Source organism: Acartia tonsa, chromosome 6 (genome assembly GCF_053477335.1).
Source record: "Acartia tonsa isolate MP-2025a chromosome 6, ASM5347733v1, whole genome shotgun sequence".
NCBI lineage: Eukaryota > Metazoa > Arthropoda > Copepoda > Calanoida > Acartiidae > Acartia > Acartia tonsa.
The window spans coordinates 15,604,478-15,626,448 of NC_137265.1; the positions used below are offsets into that span (position 1 = coordinate 15,604,478).

The 21,971-nt window shown below is 32.0% G+C and overlaps 1 protein-coding gene across 1 annotated transcript in view; it reads left to right on the top strand.

Annotated features, from left to right (window-relative positions):
• Nucleotides 1-2,586: 2,586 nt before the first annotated feature.
• The window catches only part of LOC145322984 (uncharacterized), a 162,009-nt gene continuing 142,624 nt past the window's right edge, over nt 2,587-21,971 (top strand). Inside the window, exons 1-2 of the mRNA XM_080165372.1 lie at nt 2,587-2,603; nt 2,645-3,280. Coding sequence (XP_080021498.1) covers nt 2,587-2,603; nt 2,645-3,280 — 653 coding nt within the window. The remainder of the gene's footprint in view (nt 2,604-2,644; nt 3,281-21,971) is intronic.

A 21,971-nucleotide genomic window follows, 5' to 3' on the forward strand; every position in this document is an offset into this window, starting at 1 on the left:
ACTGTGTTTGGACGTCCGGCAGTCAATCTTTTGAAGGGGCAAAGCAGTTTTCTCAGCTGTTATTCAAGAAAGACTGGTTTGGAGGATATCCCTTACCATAGATAAAAGCACGTCAGCCTTTCAGTCATGTATCATTTATACATTGATTTGCGAAGGTTTGGTGAATTTCTACCTTCTATCCGAATTACTACTGAACATCTACTCTAAAACTCAGATAGTCTGTTGGTGCATCCATGATTTTCTTGAACTTCGCTACTTATGGATGTTGTCATGGTGTTGTCTAAGCGAAGCTTTTCTACCTTTAGATAATGTAATTTAGACAATTATAAGATAATCATTCTAATGATTTCAAACCTTTCTCTAAGATTTCTGATACAACACGGTACATGTTGGTTTTCAAGTTTTATTTTTTTACTTTATAATTTGTTTCATTACTGTTTAAAGTGTTTCACTCTATAATTGGTTATGTTCAAATAGCTGTTTCGTTCAGCTTTACTTCATGGATGATGCCATCCTTGTTTTAAACGAGGATTACGTTATTATTTAACATTTTCATTCCATTATCTTTAACACTACACATGAGAAAAAATTGCGTATACAATTCTTAAAAGATAAAAAATAATTTAAAATCCCGTAATCAATATATTTCATGGTTGTATTGGCAAGGAACAGTTTTTGTTTTTTTCTCTAAATTATGCATTTATTGTATCAACATAATAACATCTTTAGGATATAATACAGTAGTAGGTTATTATGTATGTCTGTTAAGATATATGTCCTAGGATTGATTTAGGCTATTTAATTTTTAGAATTAAGTCTATTTTTTACATTTCCTTTCCCTGTAATCTATATTTGACTGCATTAAAATGCCTATGAAACGAGTAAATAAATCCATATTTCCTAGTACTTATTACTGTTCTTAGTATACTCATAAAATTGTTAAAAAGTAGTTTAAGATAAGAAATTTTAGTTTTTCATGGATAAGGAACCAGGGTTTTGAAAAACAATTTAGAATTTATAAATATTAATTTATCGCATCGAATTATTAACAACTTTCTGCTAATATTAAAATATTAAATAAAAACCAGTTTTTTAGCCCAGGGGGAAATGGGCCGAAGTCATAGGCCAGCAAAATTGGTATTTATTTTATGATTTTTACTTCTTTTTGGTTAGGTTACAAAAAAGAATTTTACCCCAAGTTTACCAAAAACAAAATATCCAACTTTTCATCAATTCTGTATTGAATTTATTTGCTGAATCACGGTCCCTGACATAGTATAGATAGGGTGTTTTAAACTTTCTGGCAAATATTTTGGATAATTAAAAAAATCAACCTTGTTTCTTTTTTTATATTAACATAAATATATATGTATAGTAACCCTTGTGTTAAAAAAGTAGGATGCCTTTCTGTTCATATATGTGTATCTGAACAAAAGTAAAAGACTAGTAGTAATCTGCCTACATCTTGAGGGATAAAACAATCGGCGATACATTGATGTACATTCTCAATTATGACAAACAAAATTAACCCTTCCGGAAATCAAAGTGGATAAGTTTGTATTTTGTATTAAACAATATGATTCAATTATAATTCTCATAGTTTTTAAGTCAATTAATAAGAAAATGTTTTTGAAACTTTTGGTACCAGATTATTTTACAGTTAAAATACCCTATCAGGTATGCATACAAGTTTAATGGTTTTGTCCAAAACGTGGTAAATACTGACATTCTGCACAACGTTTTATGTGAATGTAAAGTCTCTTCTTTGATATTTAAATAATTTTTAAAACCTCCTATCAATAAGGGAATTATACTTTGAAGTTTATCTCTAAAGAAAATGAATTTAGTAAACAGTGATATTAGGTCAAGTAATTATATATGCAATAAAATTTTTAAAATGTATCAACATTTATTTTTTTCATTAATTAGGTCAAAGCATTATAAGTTTTAATCATCAAAAAACAATTTTAATTATGTTCAAAAGTATAAGCACTGTGGTAAAAGTATTAAAAAAAATTAAATTAAGATTCGACAATAACTTTTTACATTCATAAGCTAAAAGCTATGGATCAGGTTTGGACAATGGACGATAAATTGATGGACATCTCTTCTTCTGGAAAGTTAAATTATTTGTTGAAATGTTTTGACACTAAATGTTTGTACCTACCAATCGATATTTAATCAAAATACCCAAAGTTTTAAACTCAACAGATTAAAGTGTTAATAAAACTTTAACGGAGAGACGACGGACAAAAAAAAGCGTCGCTTTACTGCAAAATAAAACTTTATGTATGCTTTTAATATGAAAGGTATCTGAGCAATTTTGCAATATGGGGGTTTGTCTACACTGTAACTCAAACATTCTACAGCAACATCAGATCTTCCCTAAGGAATTTTTACTTGTAATTGACAAATATGATACATATTTAAATAGGGATCTTAAGGGATAAGACAATGGATGATAAATTGACGAATATCCCTAATGATGATAAACAAAATTACCTTGTGGTAGATTTAAAGATTAGTTTAATTGATTGAAAAGATTGCCTTTTCCTAGTTTTAGGTTCTAGTGTAATTTACAGTCCAATGTCCCTTCCCTCCTTGTTAATTTGTCAATTCTCGAGTAAAAAATTCTTAAACCCAGTAATGAGAGTTCGACTCTTACCGCCGAGGAATCAACCGCCCATCCTGTGACAAGTGCAAAACCAATCTTGGAAACAGACACGAATGACGAACAATGTGAAACAGAAGGGAATGTCAAAATAAGCAACACTGATAGGGAATCTATCAATGAAAAAGATTCTAATCCTGAAATTGATGCCAATGAAAATGAAATTGTTGAGGTTGAAACAGGGCAGACTCTCAAAACTGAAATTCCTGAAAATGACACATTTCATGAAACTGATACTACAAGCTCGGTTGACGAAGACCTTATTCTTGAAAAAGATAAAGATGGAGTCAAAACAGACCAGATTCTAGAAGACTCCAGTCCTAAATTTACTGCAAATGCCCTGCTCATTGAAGGCCTTATTTTTGAAATTCAGGGAAGTCAACTTAAAGATGTGAAAAAAGAACATAGTGACAAAGGTTCTATTTCTGACAGTGAAATGGTCGAATGTCCCAACTCTGCTCAAAATCAGAGTTTGGAGGGTTCTATTTATGCAATGTCTGAGCTGGAGAAAGAGGACCTTGTTCATGAAAGTGAAGATAACAGCAGTGCCAGTGATTCGAGTTCTGATGTATTGGAAGATGGTCCGATAGAGCATTTGCATGAAAATGGGTAAGTTATAATCATTTATCGCATTGTAAAATAGACAGTTTTCCGCAGATAGTAAGATATAATTTTTCAAAACCGGTTTTAATATTGCGGAAATAGGGTGGTTGATTCGGAACCATACTAGAAAAAGCTTTGGCCAGTTTATTTACCATTTACTACATTTTTTTACTTTAAATAAAATGAAATTGATATTGATACACTCATCCTTAAAAGCTCAACCGCTAGCTCAAAGTGAAAACGTATCCAATATAGATCAGGTTCATTTTAGGTTCATATATTTGTTATTATTTGTCCCAATTAATGCTATAATAGGCGTTTGGCAATAATAGTGATATTTTGGAAAATACCTCAAGTCACTACTATGCACTGCGTACGACAAAACATAATAATGTTAGGTATCTTTAATTTGATGAGCTGAGCTGGATCTTTAAATCATTTTAGTGGTGAGCCAGATCGGGGTGAGCCAACTTTCCACCAATGAGAGCACAGCATTTTATGAAATGCCGCGCTGTGATTGGCTGAAATTCGGCTCACCCCGATCTGGCTCACAACTAAAATGATTTAAAGATCCAGCTCTGTAGAAAAAGTTTAGAAATATATAATTTACTTTAAAGCTGTGCTTTAAAGAATTGAGGACACGTGCACACATCCCACTATTTAAGAAAGTTGTTATTATCTTGACAAGTACAACAAAAACCTATAAAAGTAAAAAAAACCTGTTAAAAGGATGACAACATCCCTAAAAGCAACGCTTTTAAATCAGACGGTAGAACAAACAAACAACAACATTTAAGAATGCCAGAACTTAATAAGCACAATATTAATAAAGTTGACCAAAATAGTAAAAATGCTTAAAGACAGGTTTCTGTTTAAGGACATACTTACATTTTTGGGGCTTGAATTATATTATAGAGATTCTTCGCTAATTTGAATGTTTCTTTTTGTCCCAGAAATCATAATTCCAAAAATCAGATGAATAATATAGAACTACATATATCATACAAAAAAATTGTTATCAAAGCTATAAATAAACATGTTGAAAATAAAGGTACATACTTTCTGGCTACGATTATAGAGTTGTTACGCTTTCTAAATATTAGTACCTAACTCTTACAGGAGTTATAATCTAAGTTTAAAATCGATAGAACTTTTCTAATAGTCCTAAATTATCGAGCTTTCCGTTAAGGACGTAGGACAGGCCATAATTATAATAAAAATTCGCTTAAAAACTAAATAATTCTTAAATTTGATAAGTTACATGCACGTTTAGCATGACGAATAAAAAAGTATTCAGTAATAATATAAAGCGAAGATTTTTCTATAATTAAGGTTAATCCGTCCATCTATACGTACGTAACAGCTAGTTCGTTTTGTTCTTGTAGGCATGTTAAAATCGTCTATTTGATTTCAAACTTTCCATTTTTACAACAATTTTATGTAAGATAGACTTCTCTTATTTGTCTGTTATTTTAATAATAACTAGCAGCTTCGCCCCTAGCCTTTAGGGGCTTCGCACTATGAGGTAAGGGAAAGTCAACCCGACGAAGCCCAATCTGTCCCACTTTTGAGCAAGACGATTCCTATATGGCGTCATATAAAGGGAAACGAAAAAGGGAAGGGGGGGGGAAGAAAATTTCTTCAAAAGAGATGGGAGAAAAGGGAATCGTCTTGCTCAAAAGTGGGACAGATTGAGCTTCGTCGTCAACCCTCCTATATAGAATTTGTTAAAGAAAATATGCACTGCTACAGCCTACTTAAAAAAATGGGGTGGGGGATTTTAGTTTTTTTGGTGGATGGGGGTGTCCCACATGACCAGTAGGTATTATTCCTGAAAAATAGGCTATTTTACTGCTTTCCTTACTCCTTAGAATACATAGCTCCTAGATGCTTGGAGCGAAGCCGCTAGATATTTAATATAATATTGAGATTTTTAACTGAATATTGCTTCGATACATATGAATATAAATGACCTTGTTTTATGACATAAAATTGAAGTGATACTTAAAATTTTAATGATTTTGTTGAAAAAGTTTGTTGATTTTAGGAAATTCAATTATCTATAAACAAGAAGATGATTAAAGTCCCTCACCAGATTATGACGTCATACGATAGAATAGCCAATGGTAAAATTTATGCTGGTCTCTAATTGGTTATTTTATCGTATGACGTCATAATCTGTTGAGGGACTTTAATCATCTTCTATAAACAAGCACTTTTTATAATCTAATAACGGTTACACCACCATTAATTTTAGTTTGAAAAAAGAAAAAGTAAATATTTCTAAGGGTTATTTCTCTTAGGAAAGTTTCTTCTTTTGATAATTTTGATTTACCAAATGTAATATTTAACGTAATTATTTTTTGTAGAAAATAAAGAAGAATCATTAGAGTCAGTGGCGTGCGAACCGAAGGGGGCAGTTGGGGCAATCGCCCCCCCCTAACGACCAAAACGCCCCCCCCTGCCCCCCCCTAGCAACCGCCCCCCCCTGCCCCCCCCTAAATGTTAAAAAATGCCCCATTTTGCCCCCCCCTGGTCAACAAAAATGCCCCTTTTTGCCCCCTACCCTACAACAAGCAAAACTATCCCAGTTTCCAAAAAAAAGATCAAGAAATACTTCAAAAAAAATTTTTGCCGCTTCGCGCCAAACAGACAGTTACTATTCATTCAACCTTACCAATCTTTTTAATTAGTGTAGAAATTGGGTTATAATCTTTTTTCACTGAACATAACAAACCAGGTTATAGGAAGTATTTTATTTTGTATAATATAAACTTTTTACCAGAGAAATTTGTACATCCCCAATGATGATACACAAAATTACCCCTTATATAGATTACCAACCAATCAAAATTCCATTAAAGTCCCTAAAGTTGTTGAGCCAACGAATAAGAAAATTTTATATGAAATATTGGGGACTAGTGTAATAAATAGCCCAAAAACCCCTCCCTCCCTGCATATTTGAAGAAAAAAATTTGCGCTTCGCACCCTTCTAAATGGTTTCTGCTATGAAATATTGGGGACTAGTGTAATAAATAGCCCAAAAACCCCTCCCTCCCTGCATATTTGAAGAAAAAAATTTGCGCTTCGCGCCCTTCCAAATGGTTTCTGCTATGAAATTTTGGGGACTAGTGTAATAAATAGCCCAAAAACCCCTCCCTCCCTGCATATTTGAAGAAAAAAATTTGCGCTTCGCGCCCTTCCAAATGGTTTCTGCTATGAAATATTGGGGACTAGTGTAATAAATAGCACAAAAACCCCTCCCTCCCTGCATATTTGAAGAATAAAATTTGCGCTTCGCGCCCTTCCAAATGGTTTCTGCTATGAAATATTAGGGACTAGTGTAATAAATAGCCCAAAAACCCCTCCCTCCCTGCATATTTGAAGAAAAAAATTTGCGCTTCGCGCCCTCCCAAATGGTTTCTGCTATGAAATATTGGGGACTAGTGTAATAAATAGCCCAAAAACCCCTTCCTTCCTGCATATTTGAAGAAAAAAACTTGCGCTTCGCGCCCTTCCAAATGGTTTCTGCTATGAAATATTGGGGACTAGTGTAATAAATAGCCCAAAAACCCCTTCCTTCCTGCATATTTGAAGAAAAAAATTTGCGCTTCGCGCCTTTCCAAATGGTTTCTGCTTTTTATCACAATGAAAGGACAAGTAATTTTTTTTATTTTTTGCACAGTTCATTATACTTTGGTTTTTATGGTACGATAAATTTTTTTGTGGATTATAATATTAAAAAAAATAAAATTTCTCGCTGTTTCGAGCATCCAGTATGTAATTTACTTTGACTGTCATCACACAACATACAGGAAAAAGGATTTGTGACTTTTTCTACCTAAAATATGTATTTATTTAAACAGATGCTCTTTAAATCTACTTGTCTGTATTCTTATTAATGATTTTTTGTGCTTTGCTACTTAAAGATGTTGTCATCCTTGTTGTCAAACAATAAAGAAATATTTAATATCATTTTTTCATATTAGGTTAATTTTTGGTAAATTATTTCCAAAATGAGTGTTTTTATCTCCCCCCCCCCCTTCAATTTTTTTTAATTGGGTTATTCATCCTTCCTGCTGTGATTTTATAACATCCCCTTCCACCCATTAAAAATGTTTTGTGGTGGAGGGGGGGGAAGGTTAAATTATCTTCTGTACTTTTTTTTCGAAGATGCCTTCTAGCTCCCTTCCCTTTGGTCATCGCAGGGTGGGGAGAAGGAATGGGGGAGAAGAGATGGGGGGGGGAGAGATGGGGGGGGAGAGGTGGGGGATATAAATGGGAAATAGGGATGGGGAAGAAGGGATAAGGACTAGGAGGCCCATAATCAAATAATCCCACCCCTTAAAACGCCCTTATTTAAAATTAGTATATATAATCAAAATGCCCCCCCCTAAAGCAAAGTGCCCCCCCGGGGCACTTTGATTCAGGGGGGGGCAAAATTTTACAAAATCTTCAAAATGCCCCCCCCTAGACAAAGTGCTTCGCACGCCACTGATTAGAGTAAATAAATATATTCTAGATGCTTGTTTCAGGACATCTACAACACACAAAAAATTAGCCTTATATCTAAAATAGAAGCCTAGAAATTAACGTTTGTACTTCTTTTCTTTATAGACAAACGAGGAAACTGATGGACGAACTGATATTTCGAATTGTAAAGTAGCTTTGCTACTCTAATTTATTTCTGTTGTGAGCCCCACCCAGCTACGGTAGATCTAAACGAACAGGAAGTTTACATAAAACACGCCCGATACCAACTTATATTCAGAATAAAGTTTGCAGTAATGTTATTAAAATTAATGTTTTTTAAACAATTTATTGTTTAGAGTATATTGAAAAGTAAGTCTCCACATTTTACTGTGGGGCTTCACTTAATGACAACCTTCCCAAATGGACGTCCATATTTTATATTTTTTTTTTGGAGGGGGGAGGGGGGAATCTCTATAAAACACATTTTGCCTCTCAAAAATTTTTAATTAGAACTCTACAAAAGTGGGGGGGGGGGTTGTACCTACCCCCCCCCCCCCCAAAAAAAAGAGAGTCAATCTTTAAAAGGAACAAATCTTTAAAATCAGCTGCAGGCTTACTTTCAGTTAAAATTCATTGAGGTGAATCTTTTATACACAATTTTTAGTACTATACCTGTCATCTGAAAGGAAAATAAAATGTTTTAGGAGAATTAAAATCTTTTTTTTAGGTACATTTACTATTTTAAGCAAATAAAACACGTTAAAATTAATTGCACATTCATTGAAATACTACAATAACAACATACATATCAGGGTAGCTTAGAAATATCCCATAAAATTAAGTGCTTAGGATTTTTTTTATTATTTTGTTAACCAAGCTTTAAAATTAACAAAATCCTTTTAATAAAAAATTCTTAATATTTAATTCTCTCACTTATGCATTTTTGTGGATATCTTGTGTGGAAAGTCAGGACAGGGTTGCCAAAGGATCACAACGGGAATAGCGACTTCTCACGAAGGCTTCGGTTCCTTAATTGTTCCGAACTTATGCTTGGAGGAGTTGCAACTGATAGTAGGAGGATGTCTGAATCACACAGCAAGATATTGTATTGTTTATTATTGTTAAGATTTGTATTTGCACATATAACATTGTATTGGCTTGGCAAGCGTCAAAGTACACCAGTGGCTCCACAACCCTTAAAGGGTTATGCCAACTATCTGGTACAATGTTGCATGGAATTTTTCTTGTAAAATGATATTTTATCCTATATGAATTTGGCTTGGCAACTAGGTGGAGACGAAGTTCGGCCAATTCCATGCTAGGTACCTAATAATAGTTATTATGTAAATTGTTCTTTTTTCCTAAACTTGAAACCAAATAAAACAAACAAGAAGAAACAAACCAATCAAAGCATAGTAACTTTTAAAAAATGCCATATATCTAATAAAAATATGTTGTACCTTTGAGGAAAATAAATCTTATCTTATCTTATCTAAGCAACTGGAATAGAACGTATTATGAAGACGAAGAAAGTCTCTTAATGACGTCATAAACATGAGGGATTAGGAGGAGGAGTGGGAAAGAAAACCCCTAAAAAAGGGATGGATAATCCCTCGTTTTTGTGACGTCACATACTAATTTTTTTAGGGGACTTTCTTCGTCTTCCATATTATTATTTTTTTTTTTACATTAAACCCATCCCCCTAAGACGTCAATAATCAGTAAGTCAATTCTTTAAAGTAAAAAGTACTTTTAATATCCAGACAAAATCGCAATGTTTGTGCAAATTTTTTTCTGAATGAAAATTTGCATTTTATTATTTCAAATTTTTTGTTCAATTCATACTTTCCATTCTCTGGGGTGAGGCGTGTAAATGATAGATGTTAAACCGAGTTATTTAAGCAAAAACTAAATCTACAAAAATAAATCTTTATCACTCTATCATATAATGTAGTAAGGTCTTGTTTGTCTGAAGCTAAAGATCTCGGAAATTGCTGGTTGGATTTTTTTATTCTTTTCCAACGCATTAGACTGATAATTACACTGGTACCCAAATATTTATAACCTTTTTTCCTTTTCTGTTGGCTAAAAACTTTGGGTACTTCTAATGAAATTTTTATTGGTTGTTTTTGAATCCATACTAATAATGTCCAAAATATTCAATAAAAATTTTGATCTACATAAGGGATAATTTTGTTTATCACCAAACTTTGTTCTGTATTGTAACAAGTACTGGAGAACTAGTTAAAAGTGTTAACAATTTATAAAAAGGTATATTATCAGCTATACGGTGTTCGTTCACTTCCACATATGTATATGATGAATCGCATTAGTATCGCAATCTATTAAAACATCTCTTTCTCTTTCCTCTTTCTCTCTTCATCATTAAACAATTTTGGGGGTGGGGTTATTTTCTCTATGGACGACTTCTCTTTAGAGGGTTTTGGTATCCTCCCCTAAAATATTTATAAACCTTACCAGGACCTATGAGAAGCTGTATTGTAAAGGAGAAACATATCGGTTTAATGGATGGGGAGATTCTTCGTTTAAGACAGTCAAACATACTTTTGTTTAAGAATTGTGTCTTTTGTGAATTAAAAAACAGAAAGGAAGCCGACATTGAGCTGTTTATTACACTAGTCCCCAAAGATATAACATAACATATAAGATAAAGATATAATAACATTTTCTTATTCGTAGGCTCAATTATTTTGGGGACTTTTATTGAATTTGGATTGGTTGGATGATTTAGTTGAGTGCCGAAACGTTTCAACCACTAATTGTATTAAATAGATAGGATAATAATGTTTATCATCATTGCAGATATGCATCAATTTATCGGCAATTGTCTTATCCCTTTAAATCCCTGATTTAAAACACGACACCAATGTGAAACTATGTGTAAGTGTATGCACTCCCAGCTACACATTTACTCTAAATTTAATTTAGACTAAATAAAAGCGTCATTGTAAAGAGTTTAGTTTTTATTGTTATCTATAAATAAAATACGCAATAATAGTTTATTTATTAAAAGCATTTTTCAGTAATAATAAATAATTGAAAATAAAGTTAGAATTTTATTTGTGAAAATGGTTTTAAGTGATAAAACACAGTTTTTTGTTAAAAAAATTAAGGTATGTTTTTTTCTTTTTAATGTAACAAGGATGACAATATCCATAAAAGCGAAGCACTGAAACTGTAGGACAAACGGACATTAACACTTATATAGTGTCAGAACTGAATTGTAAGTGTAAATTTGTTGAAAAACTGCTTGATACAGAATAATGTTTATGGACATACTTACATTTTTAGGACTTGATTATAGAGTTGCTTTGCTTGAAACATTATACTTTGTTGTCCCAGGAATAAACATACCAAAAATCAAATCAATCGGATGATTAGATCACAAAAAATCAACATGTTTAAAATGGACGTACGGACATTCTTGTATTGGTTATAGAGTTGCTACGCTTTCTAAATCGCACCTAACTCTTAAAGGAATCACCATGCAAAGTTTGAAATCGATAGGACAATTCTAACATGCCTAAATTAACTAAAAAAGATATCCGTTTGTGACGCTTTTAATAATTAATTGCGTCACCTAGCCGTTGTGAACTTTATACCTTAGCGAGAGGAAAAGTGTTTTTAGTTTAGAATATTTTTTTTAAAAGCTTTAAACCTGTCATACAATACCAATGCCAATAGGACAGAGTTTTTTTTCCAGTATGGCTTCGAAACCGATTACTATCAGCTGGATTAGAACATGTTCTCTGCCATAATGAAAAATCATGTATAGCATTGTATTATAGACAATTTTCCACTTATGATTAAATAATAATTATAAAATTAAAACCTGTTTTGTTTTCATTTTAATATCCGCGGAAAACTGTCAATAATACGATAAATTAATAACTATCGTTCACCTAAAATTTATATTCAATAGATTTGTTTAGCCCTTCAAATATTATGCAACTACACTTTGAAGTTTGGACGAGGAAATTAAGTCTCATTATAGCGAAGCTTTTTGAATTTATAAGCTAAACATGAGTGCATTCACAAAGAACACGAGAAAGATAAAAATAGTGGGAAAGAGAGAGAAAGAAAGAAAGAGAGAGAAGGTGACAAGGAGAGAGAGAAAGAAAGGTCAAAGAAAGAAAGAGAAAGAATGAGAGAAAGAAAAAGAAAGAGAGAAAGAAATATAGTGAAAGAAAAACAGAAAGAAAGAGAATGGGAAAGAAGTAAAAAAGATATTAATGTGAAATAATTAAAGAGAAAAGGAAACAGTTACTTATAGAGTACATTCGCTGATAAAACTTTTTAATATGTAATAATAGTAATGAGTTATTGAAAATTGAGGCTATTTTTGACTTATTTATTCAAGTTAACTAGATCATTTATATAATATTGCGATACTTTTATATAACATCGCTAATTTTAGATAAACAAGGATGACAGACACCATACACTAAATATTATATTTTTGCAGAATTCACTTTCCTCAAATTTAAGTTGTTAGCGAGATCTATAGTAGCACACAAAAATACATCCTTTTTAAAAGCGAAGCTTTTCTATAATTAGGGTCGGTCCGTCCGTACGTCTGTCCGTAACGGATAGCTTTTTTTGTTAATTTAGGCATGTTAGTATTGTCCTATCAATTTAAAATTTTGTATGGTGATTCCTTTGGTAGCTAGGTACGATTTAGAAAGCGTAGCAACTCTATAATCATTACCTAAATGTCCGTACGTCCATTTTAAACATGTTGATTTTTTTACTTTTTGAACAACAAATTTTTATGTGATCTAATCATCGGATTGATCTGATTTTTGGTAAATTTATTCCTGGGACAACAAAGTATAATGTAATAAGCGATGCAACTCTATAATCAAGTCCTGAAAATGTAAGTATGTCCATAAACATTATCCTGTATCAAGTAGTTTTTCAACACATTTACTTACAATTTTGCTTTGACTCTTATACATTTATATTATGATTATTCAGTTCTGACACTATTCAAGTGTTAATGTCCGTTTGTCCTACCGTTTCAGTGCTTCGCTTTTATGGATGTTGTCATCCTTGTTCTTTAAATAAAGACTCGCGACAATCTGTAAGCGCTTAATAATTTTGCAGAGTGATGCAGGTACAATAGCGTTAGCAAGTCCTTTGCTAAGCTTCCCTGCAAGGTACCACTACACCCAACAAGTAATTAAATAGGTTATTACAAAACAATCAAAAAGAAAATGATTATACTAAAGGGGGTTTAATGCAACCATCTCGTAATCATGAGCAAATGGCACTTAGAATTCGAATTTCGAGCAATCTTCAGAACAAATTAGTCACGAAACCTATCTCCACATAATACTCTTTGCTACTTCAAACGTTATCAAACGGTTCTAGCCGTAGCTGTTGACACTAGAAATTTAAAAAATGGTTATTGCTATCATTTAACATGAATCAAACCAAAAATATGTTTTAAACAGTTGATTCCTACTTAATTAATGATGAATTTGCCCTGAAAATAGGCAAAAAACGGCTAAACGGCTGTTACTTTTCCAACTTTTTGTTCGATATAGGGAAAATAGACCTACCTAGGATTACTCATGCAAAATTTCAGATTGAAATACGAATTCTAAGTCGTGCCATTTGCTCATTGATTACGAGATGGTTGCATTAAAACCCAGGGCCCTCCCTCTTATACTGTAACAAAATCTTTTTGTTTCAAATATTATACAGAAATACCTAACATATAGAGTGGTTTAGCTATTAATCTGTCAATACAGATGAGTAATGAATATCGAAAAAAGATTATTTTTTCAGTTCAAAATGTTAAAAGTTCAGATTAGATAAAAGACTTCACAAGGTTAATTAATATGTTATGTTAATGTTAATGTTATGATAATGCAACTTTGAATGAAATTAAAGATACACATTAAATGTTTTTTTTTATTAGGGGCAAGCTCCTAATATACTTTAAATGTTCGAAGGGACATTCGTTCAATGTATAAAACGTGTTGATTTATCACCAAGGGGTTAAGGTAAGTGAGGTAAAATAATACCTAATAGACAACCAACACCTTGTTAGCACGACTTTTATTTGAATGTTCTAATTGTGAATACTAATTAAATGCATATGTTACTTACCCCAAGAATACTCTACGCTTTCATTAATTAGATACCATTTTAAAGTCTCTTTGTACAATACGGTTGTTCCCGACTCGAACCAAGGACACTAACAGCAAACGGGCTACAAGCCACGCTAATGCTGCAGTTAATACAATGCTTGTACTGTGACCTTAATTACAAACCTTAATTATGGAGCTACTGCGCAAATAAAAATTGTAATTTTTATACTTTCACTCAAAAATATCTCTCGCTCACTAAAACCTACCGCCCTCACTTATTTTTTATTTTTAAATAAACAAAAATCATATCTAGCTCTAACTCGGCAGGGCCTATCATAACTGTGGGTACTATCCTGCTGGATTATTCTATATACTTATTACTTAACCTAACCTACCCAGAAATAAGCATACAAAATTTCGTGTGTGGTCCATATATAATTTAAAGGAAACGTTAAAAAATATTGACATGCAAGTATTTGAATAGACTTAATAAAAAATTTAAATATATTAATATAGAAATGTTACTAAGTAAAGCAAAATCAAACAAGAATGACAACATCCAAAATTAGCGAAGCAAAAATAATTCATGGATTTTAATATTAATATTTTTTTGTAGCAAAACTGATAGACTAACGGATCAAGTAAATTATGTACTGGATGCTCATTGGTAAAGGATATCTTCACAAAAAATAGCATTTTATCTTAGATAGCAGCTGATAAAATCACACTTTCTACATACTAACGGACGAATAAAATGATAGCTTTAGTTCTAAACAAAGAAACTTATAAATTCGACGAAATATTTATAAAAAAAAAAACAATTTGACCTTAGTAAAACATTTATAATAATTATTTTTACTTTCATTAAGATTATAATGATAAAAATGACTAGAAGAGTTTTTATGCACAGCTACTATAAAATTAAACTATTTTTTATGCATTTTTGGAAAAAATATTTACTCCTTTTTGCTAATCAAAATTTATTTTAATTCTTTTTCGTCATTTATATGGCCCTTTTACCAACTATGGTGAGGTCCTGAGCTTTTAACTAAAATATATTTTAAACACACATCCTAAAACCAGGCTAAAACCTAATTTAAACATAAAATTTCAAAGGAATATTGCTACGCTATTTAAGGATTTGTTGTATTATCCTTTTTGTAGTTGATTATACATTTGTTTGATATGAAATTCTAAACCACTTGTTACTGCTTACACACACACACAGACGGAAAGACAGACGGACAGACAGACAGACACTGACAAGCGTCAAGTAATATTAAAATCAGGTATAAAAATAACAAAATATTTTAAATTAATCTTTTAAGGCTAAAATCATATTTCAAGTCTTAAATTACAGTTTCAATTAATTTATTAACAAAAAAACACAATATCATTAGTAAATCTTAATTAATTTTGTCTCACCTATTTTTAAATTTGACTCTTAAGTGAAAGTTTTTTTATTGAAATAATTTGGATAAAAAACGGAAAATAGACTGAAAATTTTGGGGGTTGGAGCATTTTTCTTGGGAAGATAGTGTTACCCTCCACCAAAAGGACCTATGAGAAGCTACACTAAAAAGTATATAGGATCAACGGTTAGCGAGATCCTTCGGAACAGACACACACATAGATACACATAGATCCTATTATTTTTATATGAGAATTTACATTCCTTACACTCTGTATAAACACGCACAAACACACCCACACCCACACATACACACAATACAGATATTATAAATACATAAAACACATTTGCAGTAAAATCTTCCTTTTACAACTATTTTAGTTTTATCCTATACTTTCATTCATTTATATCAACAATGTGATCAAAAAGTGAATGTGATTTTGATGCATATTAATATTTTTGAGTGTGAAGCTACTTTATAGATTACTTTGTCTGTCCGACTGTCAGTAATATTTACAGTGATCAACAAGTATCAATGATAAAAGAGAAACTTGTATGTAACTAAAAGTATTACTAAAAACTTCCTAACAGTGTGATCAAATTAAGAAAAGGGTATTTTTACAATTTTAGGTTTTTCTTTTATTCATTTATTTTAATTTGAAATTTTATATTCATTTTAGCTATATCTTTTCTTTCATTCATCTAAAATTCAAAAAAAAATACCTCACAAATTTATATTATAGGATATTATTTATTCAATTAAAGTGTGGTCAATAAGAATTTTAAAACAAAATTTAAGTGAAATACACTTTAACTTATGTAATACAATTTGGTTCTTCTGTTTTATTACTTAAAAGATAGATATTGGTATTCATGATTCCATATCTATAATACAAAGTAGCTTGATGTCTCTCTGTTGGTACGTCCGTCTGTCTGTCCCATAAGATCTCGGTAACCATTGAACTGATCGGATTCTACTCTTGAGGGAATTTATCTACTGGTCCTGTGGTGGTTTTAGGCTATTTTCTTGTGGGGTGTAATACCCCAACCAACCTACTGAATAAAAAAAAATCCCCCTCATTTAAAAAAAAATATTTTCGAAATTAGTGGTTCCATCTCCAATTTTTTATTTTTTTTCAAAATTACCTCTTGGGACAAAGCCCCTAGAGGCTAGGGGCGAAGCCGCTAGTGATTCCATAATATATTAAATCACCTAACAATAAAAATGTACCTATTCATTTTAATTTAATAGTTCTGAAGAAAACCTTATTACAATGATATCATGTATTTTTGAATTCTTTAACCTTGGCTAGGATATAACATCATTATATTAAACTTTCTAAGTTATATGTTACATCATGGGTAGTTGCTACTCTAAATTTTACTTTGTCTGTCAGCCTGTCTTTCTTGCATTGAATGGTTTAAAGCTATAGAACTGATCTAGCTTAATATGGATGATGCCAGCCATTTATCTTTAAAAATCAAATTATTTTTATATAGACTTCCACTGTCTTTTTGTTCTCTAGGCTTGTATAAAATGTAAATTACAATTTACAATATTTTAAGGCTATAAAATAATCATAAAAAACAAGTATGACAACATTCATAAAGGCAAAGCTATAAAGTCAGATAAACTAACATTATTAGATACAGCTTATAAGGACATACGTACATATTATGCTTGATTCTAGAGTTGCCTCGCCAACAACATTACATCTAATAATCATTATGTAATTTTTGATATCGATAGGACTATCTTAACACTCCTAATATTCCAATAATAATACGTATCTACCCTGAATGTAGAGGAGCTTTGCTTTAAAAAATGTATGCCTATTTATCACATATTCATTTGGTTATACTTAAAATCGTTTTTTTTTACAGAATTAAAATAAAATACAAATGGAAAAGTCTGTTGTTAAAAACTCATCAGATTTGTTAACTACTAAAAAATCCGGCAAAAGAGAGAAAGAAAAATCCATTAAAACAAAGTTAAACATTTTTGCTTCTAGAAAGAACAAAAATGAATCGGTGAACAAAAAGAGTTTAAACAAAATTGACGAAAAGACGAAAATAGAAATAAATAAGACAAGCGATGACGTAAAATTGTATTTACAAAAACGTTCCGAGGAGTCACAGACGTACACAGGAATATATTTACATTGACATATTTAAGTTAAGTTTAAATATATAACGTAAAGCAATGTATATAGAATAGAATACGTGGATATTGTGACAGGAGAAAATTTGTCGTCAATTTAGGTTGCTAACATGGGCATCATTTATTGAAAAGTTCTTTCATCCAGTAGGAAGGTAGGGAATGCATGTGGGATAACATTATTTTAGCCAGTTGCAAGTATAACCTTATTACTTTACATGAAAATCTGTTTTAACATCCAAGTTATAATATATCTATTAAATTTACATATTTAAAGTTTGTTTACATAACGTAAAACTTTATAGGAAATGTGTGGGGTGCGTTCACTTCCGCACATGTATCACATGATTAAATAGTCAGAACAGCAAACTATTACAACAGGAAAAACGTCAAATCCTTTGGCAGTATCAAAATAAAATAAAAAATATGCTAATTCTGAGATAATTATTTTCTAAAAGTACTACATTATTAGAAATATTTCCTATATTATTACTGTACTATATTGTACTGTTTATTCTAAGTCTATGTAAACAAAATGTCTAGAAGGAGAAATTGATATACCACTACCAGAGAGCATACAACGACGTAGAAGGTCGTCTTTGCTGCAGGTTCCAGATATAAAGTCGTCGTTTCTACCAGGGCCAGATTTCAATTTGTTGGATTTTGTGGATAAACTTTGCAGAAATTCTAATTTAGATCAGGGAAGGAGTCTTTATAAATTTTTTAGCAGCTGTAAAGAGAACCATATTGGTCCAGCGGTTATCTAGATCCTTTGTTACAGACAGACTTTACTTTTTTATTATTAAATACTCCTTAATACACTTTAGGACACTATTTCAAGGAATTTACAATCTTATTGATAAATAGATGTAATAAATTATAGTGTTGCTTCTCATGGGTATTAAAATCTCAATATCTACAGTTCATATGGATACCCTTTAGAAGTAAACACTTTATGGGTTATGAGGGATAAAACAAGAACAATGAATAGAAGTAAATCCCGAATCGTGATAGATAAAGTTACCCCTTTAGTTGATAAAGATTATTGATTAAAAGTTTGAACTAATCAATCACATCTGTCTTGAGACATAGGGCAGACATTTTTTGTTTTCCATTTACACTTCAAGACAGATGTGCAATGAAGATTTAATAAAAGTCCCATAATTTTCAATCCAAACCATGTTCTGCATAACTTTGGATACTAATATATTTTACAGTCAATTGTCCCTCACATCCCTGGGAATTGCAATAATTTGGCGTTTAAAAGAATACATCCAAGGGCTGTAAATTACACTGGTACCCAAGTAATATACTTTGGGTACCCTTATTAAATCTTGCTTAACTGTTGTAATCTTGCATTGTGCAAACTTGTAAACCAATGATTTTATTTATCAACAAAATGATATTCATTCATTTATCATCCATTGTCTTATCCCTTAAAATGCCTGAATATATCAGACAAAATGCAATATATTGGTGGGTGTAAAAAATATAATATATTCAAATTTCTTTTAAAGTCAATCTAAATATTTATCAACTATACACTTTTATCTATAATGCAAAGTAGAACGATGTCTGTCTGTCTGTATGTCTGTTTGTCTGTTTGTCTGTTTGTTTGTTTGTAGCGAAGAATCTCGCTAACTGCTGAACGATCGGGTTTTCCTTTACAGGGTAGCTTCTCATAGGTCCCAGGAAGGTTTTCTTCTATTTTCTTGGGGGGTGTGACACCCCCAACCCCCATAAAAAATACCACCCCACAAAATTTTTTTCTTTCTTTTTAAAACTAAAACTAAAATAGTGGGGTAGACTAATTTTTCTTTTAAATCTAAAATACGAAAAATTGGTTTTATCAAACCTCTTGGGGCAAAGCCCCTAGAGGCTAGGGGCGAATCCGCTAGTATAAATTATAAAGGGTGAATTATATCAAATGGTGTTAAGCACCTTTCTTTTTGGTTTCAAAAAGAAAAGGTAACAATTTCTTTTTGGTTGAGGTATTTTTTTATGGGCGATTTCTGTTGGAAGGGTGGTGGTACCATCTCCCAAAATAGCTATAAACATTCCCAGGTCCTATGAAAAGCTACTGTTACACCATATTGGTTCTTTAGATAAAGATATGTTCACAAATGCTTTGTTGAGTTCAAAGTGTATAAAAATTACGAAAACACTGTCATCGTATGCTATAAGAAACAGAAGTACATTAAATTATTTAGTTATAATCTGCGATCCTTTTGGGAAAATAAGGGCATCTATCAAAAGTTTACTTCTCTGTCTAAGCATTTGATAATCTAGCTATATTCTATAGTGCCACAAAAAAGCCTGACATCAAGTTCCTAGTATAATTTACCCTCGTTCATGCGTAGTCCCCTTTTAAGACAATTTACTTTAAATAATGTTACTTTCTTGCTTTTATTATCTATAATACAAAGTAGAACGATGTCCGTCTGTCTGTCCATCCGTCTGTCTGTCCGTCCGTCTGTCTGTCCGTCCGTCCCTTAAGATCTCGGTAACCACTGAACCGATCGGATTCTACTCTTGAGGGTATATACCTATTGGTCATGTGGTGGTTTTAAGCTATTTTCTTGGGGGGTGGGACACCCTTAACCCCTCAAAAAACAAAAAAATCCCCCCTTATTTTTTATTTTGCTCTGCTACAGCCTGCCGCAGGCTGCCCTTTATTATTTGTTATTCCACCATTTATTTTGAATGAAAGAATAGCAACATTCTCTCACTAAAAACAATAAATATTAATTTTTTTATCACCTCTTGGGGCAAAGCCCCTAGAGGCTAGGGGCGAAGCCGCTAGTCCTTATACTAAAGTAACAGGATGTTTGTGTGTTTGTACCGAAGGATCTCGCTAACCGCTGAACCGATCGGGTTCTCCTTAACAGGGTAGATTCTCATATGTCCCGGGAAGGTTTATAACTATTTTGGGGGAGAGTACCATCACCCTCCGTAGAGAAATTAAATTTTTTTAAAATTTCTCGATTTTAGAAAGAGAGTTCAACGAAACATAAACGTCAAACGCAAAATAGCCATATTTTAAATATATAAAAAAAACATTTAAAGTGCCACTAGAGGTCTCTAAGGGCGTAACCGCTAGTAATCTTTAAATGAATAGGTATTTTAGCTTACTATTAAACTGATAAAAAGATTGTAAAAGCAATTGAAAAAAGAAAATCGTCGAAAGTAAAGAAAGATAAATCTGGAATCAAACTGATTGGTGAAATAGGAAAATAAAACCTTTTAAGAATTATTACCAAAACAAAAATGATTACGTTTAATAGTGCGTTTGATCAGTAAAAAAATTAAAAAGGAATTCATTACATGCGAAGAATCTTGTTTAAATTTAGTCATATATGGTTCATTCCATGTAAGAAAACACAAAAAGCTAGGATTAACTGCCCTTTTTTGTGTGTAATCACGTGTACTACCGACTTGACATCAACATAATATACAACTTTCTCCTTTTTTGCGTAAATATTTCATTATTTTCTTGCAGTGTGCATTAATTTACACAATTGTTACAACAATGATGACAACATCCATAAGTAGCGAAGCACAAACGGATATATGGTTTATGTGTTTTGAAGCATGAGTGATGGACAGACGGACAAACAATGTAAAGACTAGATGCGTATATTTTATAGGAATTAATACTGAAATTTTTAGCTGTCTATCTTTAATAGCAACCGAGAAAATTACATTTCCCCCATATAGTTACTGACGTATTGGCGGACTGACAGACAAACAAAGTAAATTATAGAGTAGCGTGGTTAATATGTAATAGAACAAACTGATCTTTTCCCCATTTATTTATGTTTCTTGCTACTTTGAAACACGTAATGCTAATATGATAATATGCTGTAATGAATCAATACTTACCTGCAATAGTTTTATACTTTTTCATCAAATATTAAACATAATCTTTCTTCTTTAAGAAAAACAAAACAATAACTTTTTAGATGGAGAAATGGGGAGGGGGGGGGGGGGGGGAGTAGCGGCACACGTATTGCATTCTAACGGATTGCAATTTCAATGGTTTATGTCGACTATGTGGCTTTAATAGAAGGTGGCCATGGCTGACATTATATCTACGTGTCATCTGTTAATTCACACAATTTACAATCATCTATGTATACTATCCAAGGGATCTATGTACACTATCTAAGGGATCTATGTACACTATCTAAGGGATCTATGTATACTATCCAAGGGATCTATGTATACTATCCAAGGAATCTATGTATACTATCCAAGGAATCTATGTATACTATCCAAGGGGTCTATGTATACTATAAGGGATCTATGTATACTATCCAAGGGATCTATGTATACTATCCAAGGAATCTATGTATACTATCCAAGGGGTCTATGTATACTATAAGGGATCTATGTATTCTATCTAAGGGATCTATGTACACTATCTAAGGGATCTATGTATACTATCCAAGGGATCTATGTATACTATACAAGGGATCTATGTATTCTATCTAAGGGATCTATGTACACTATCTAAGGGATCTATGTATACTATCC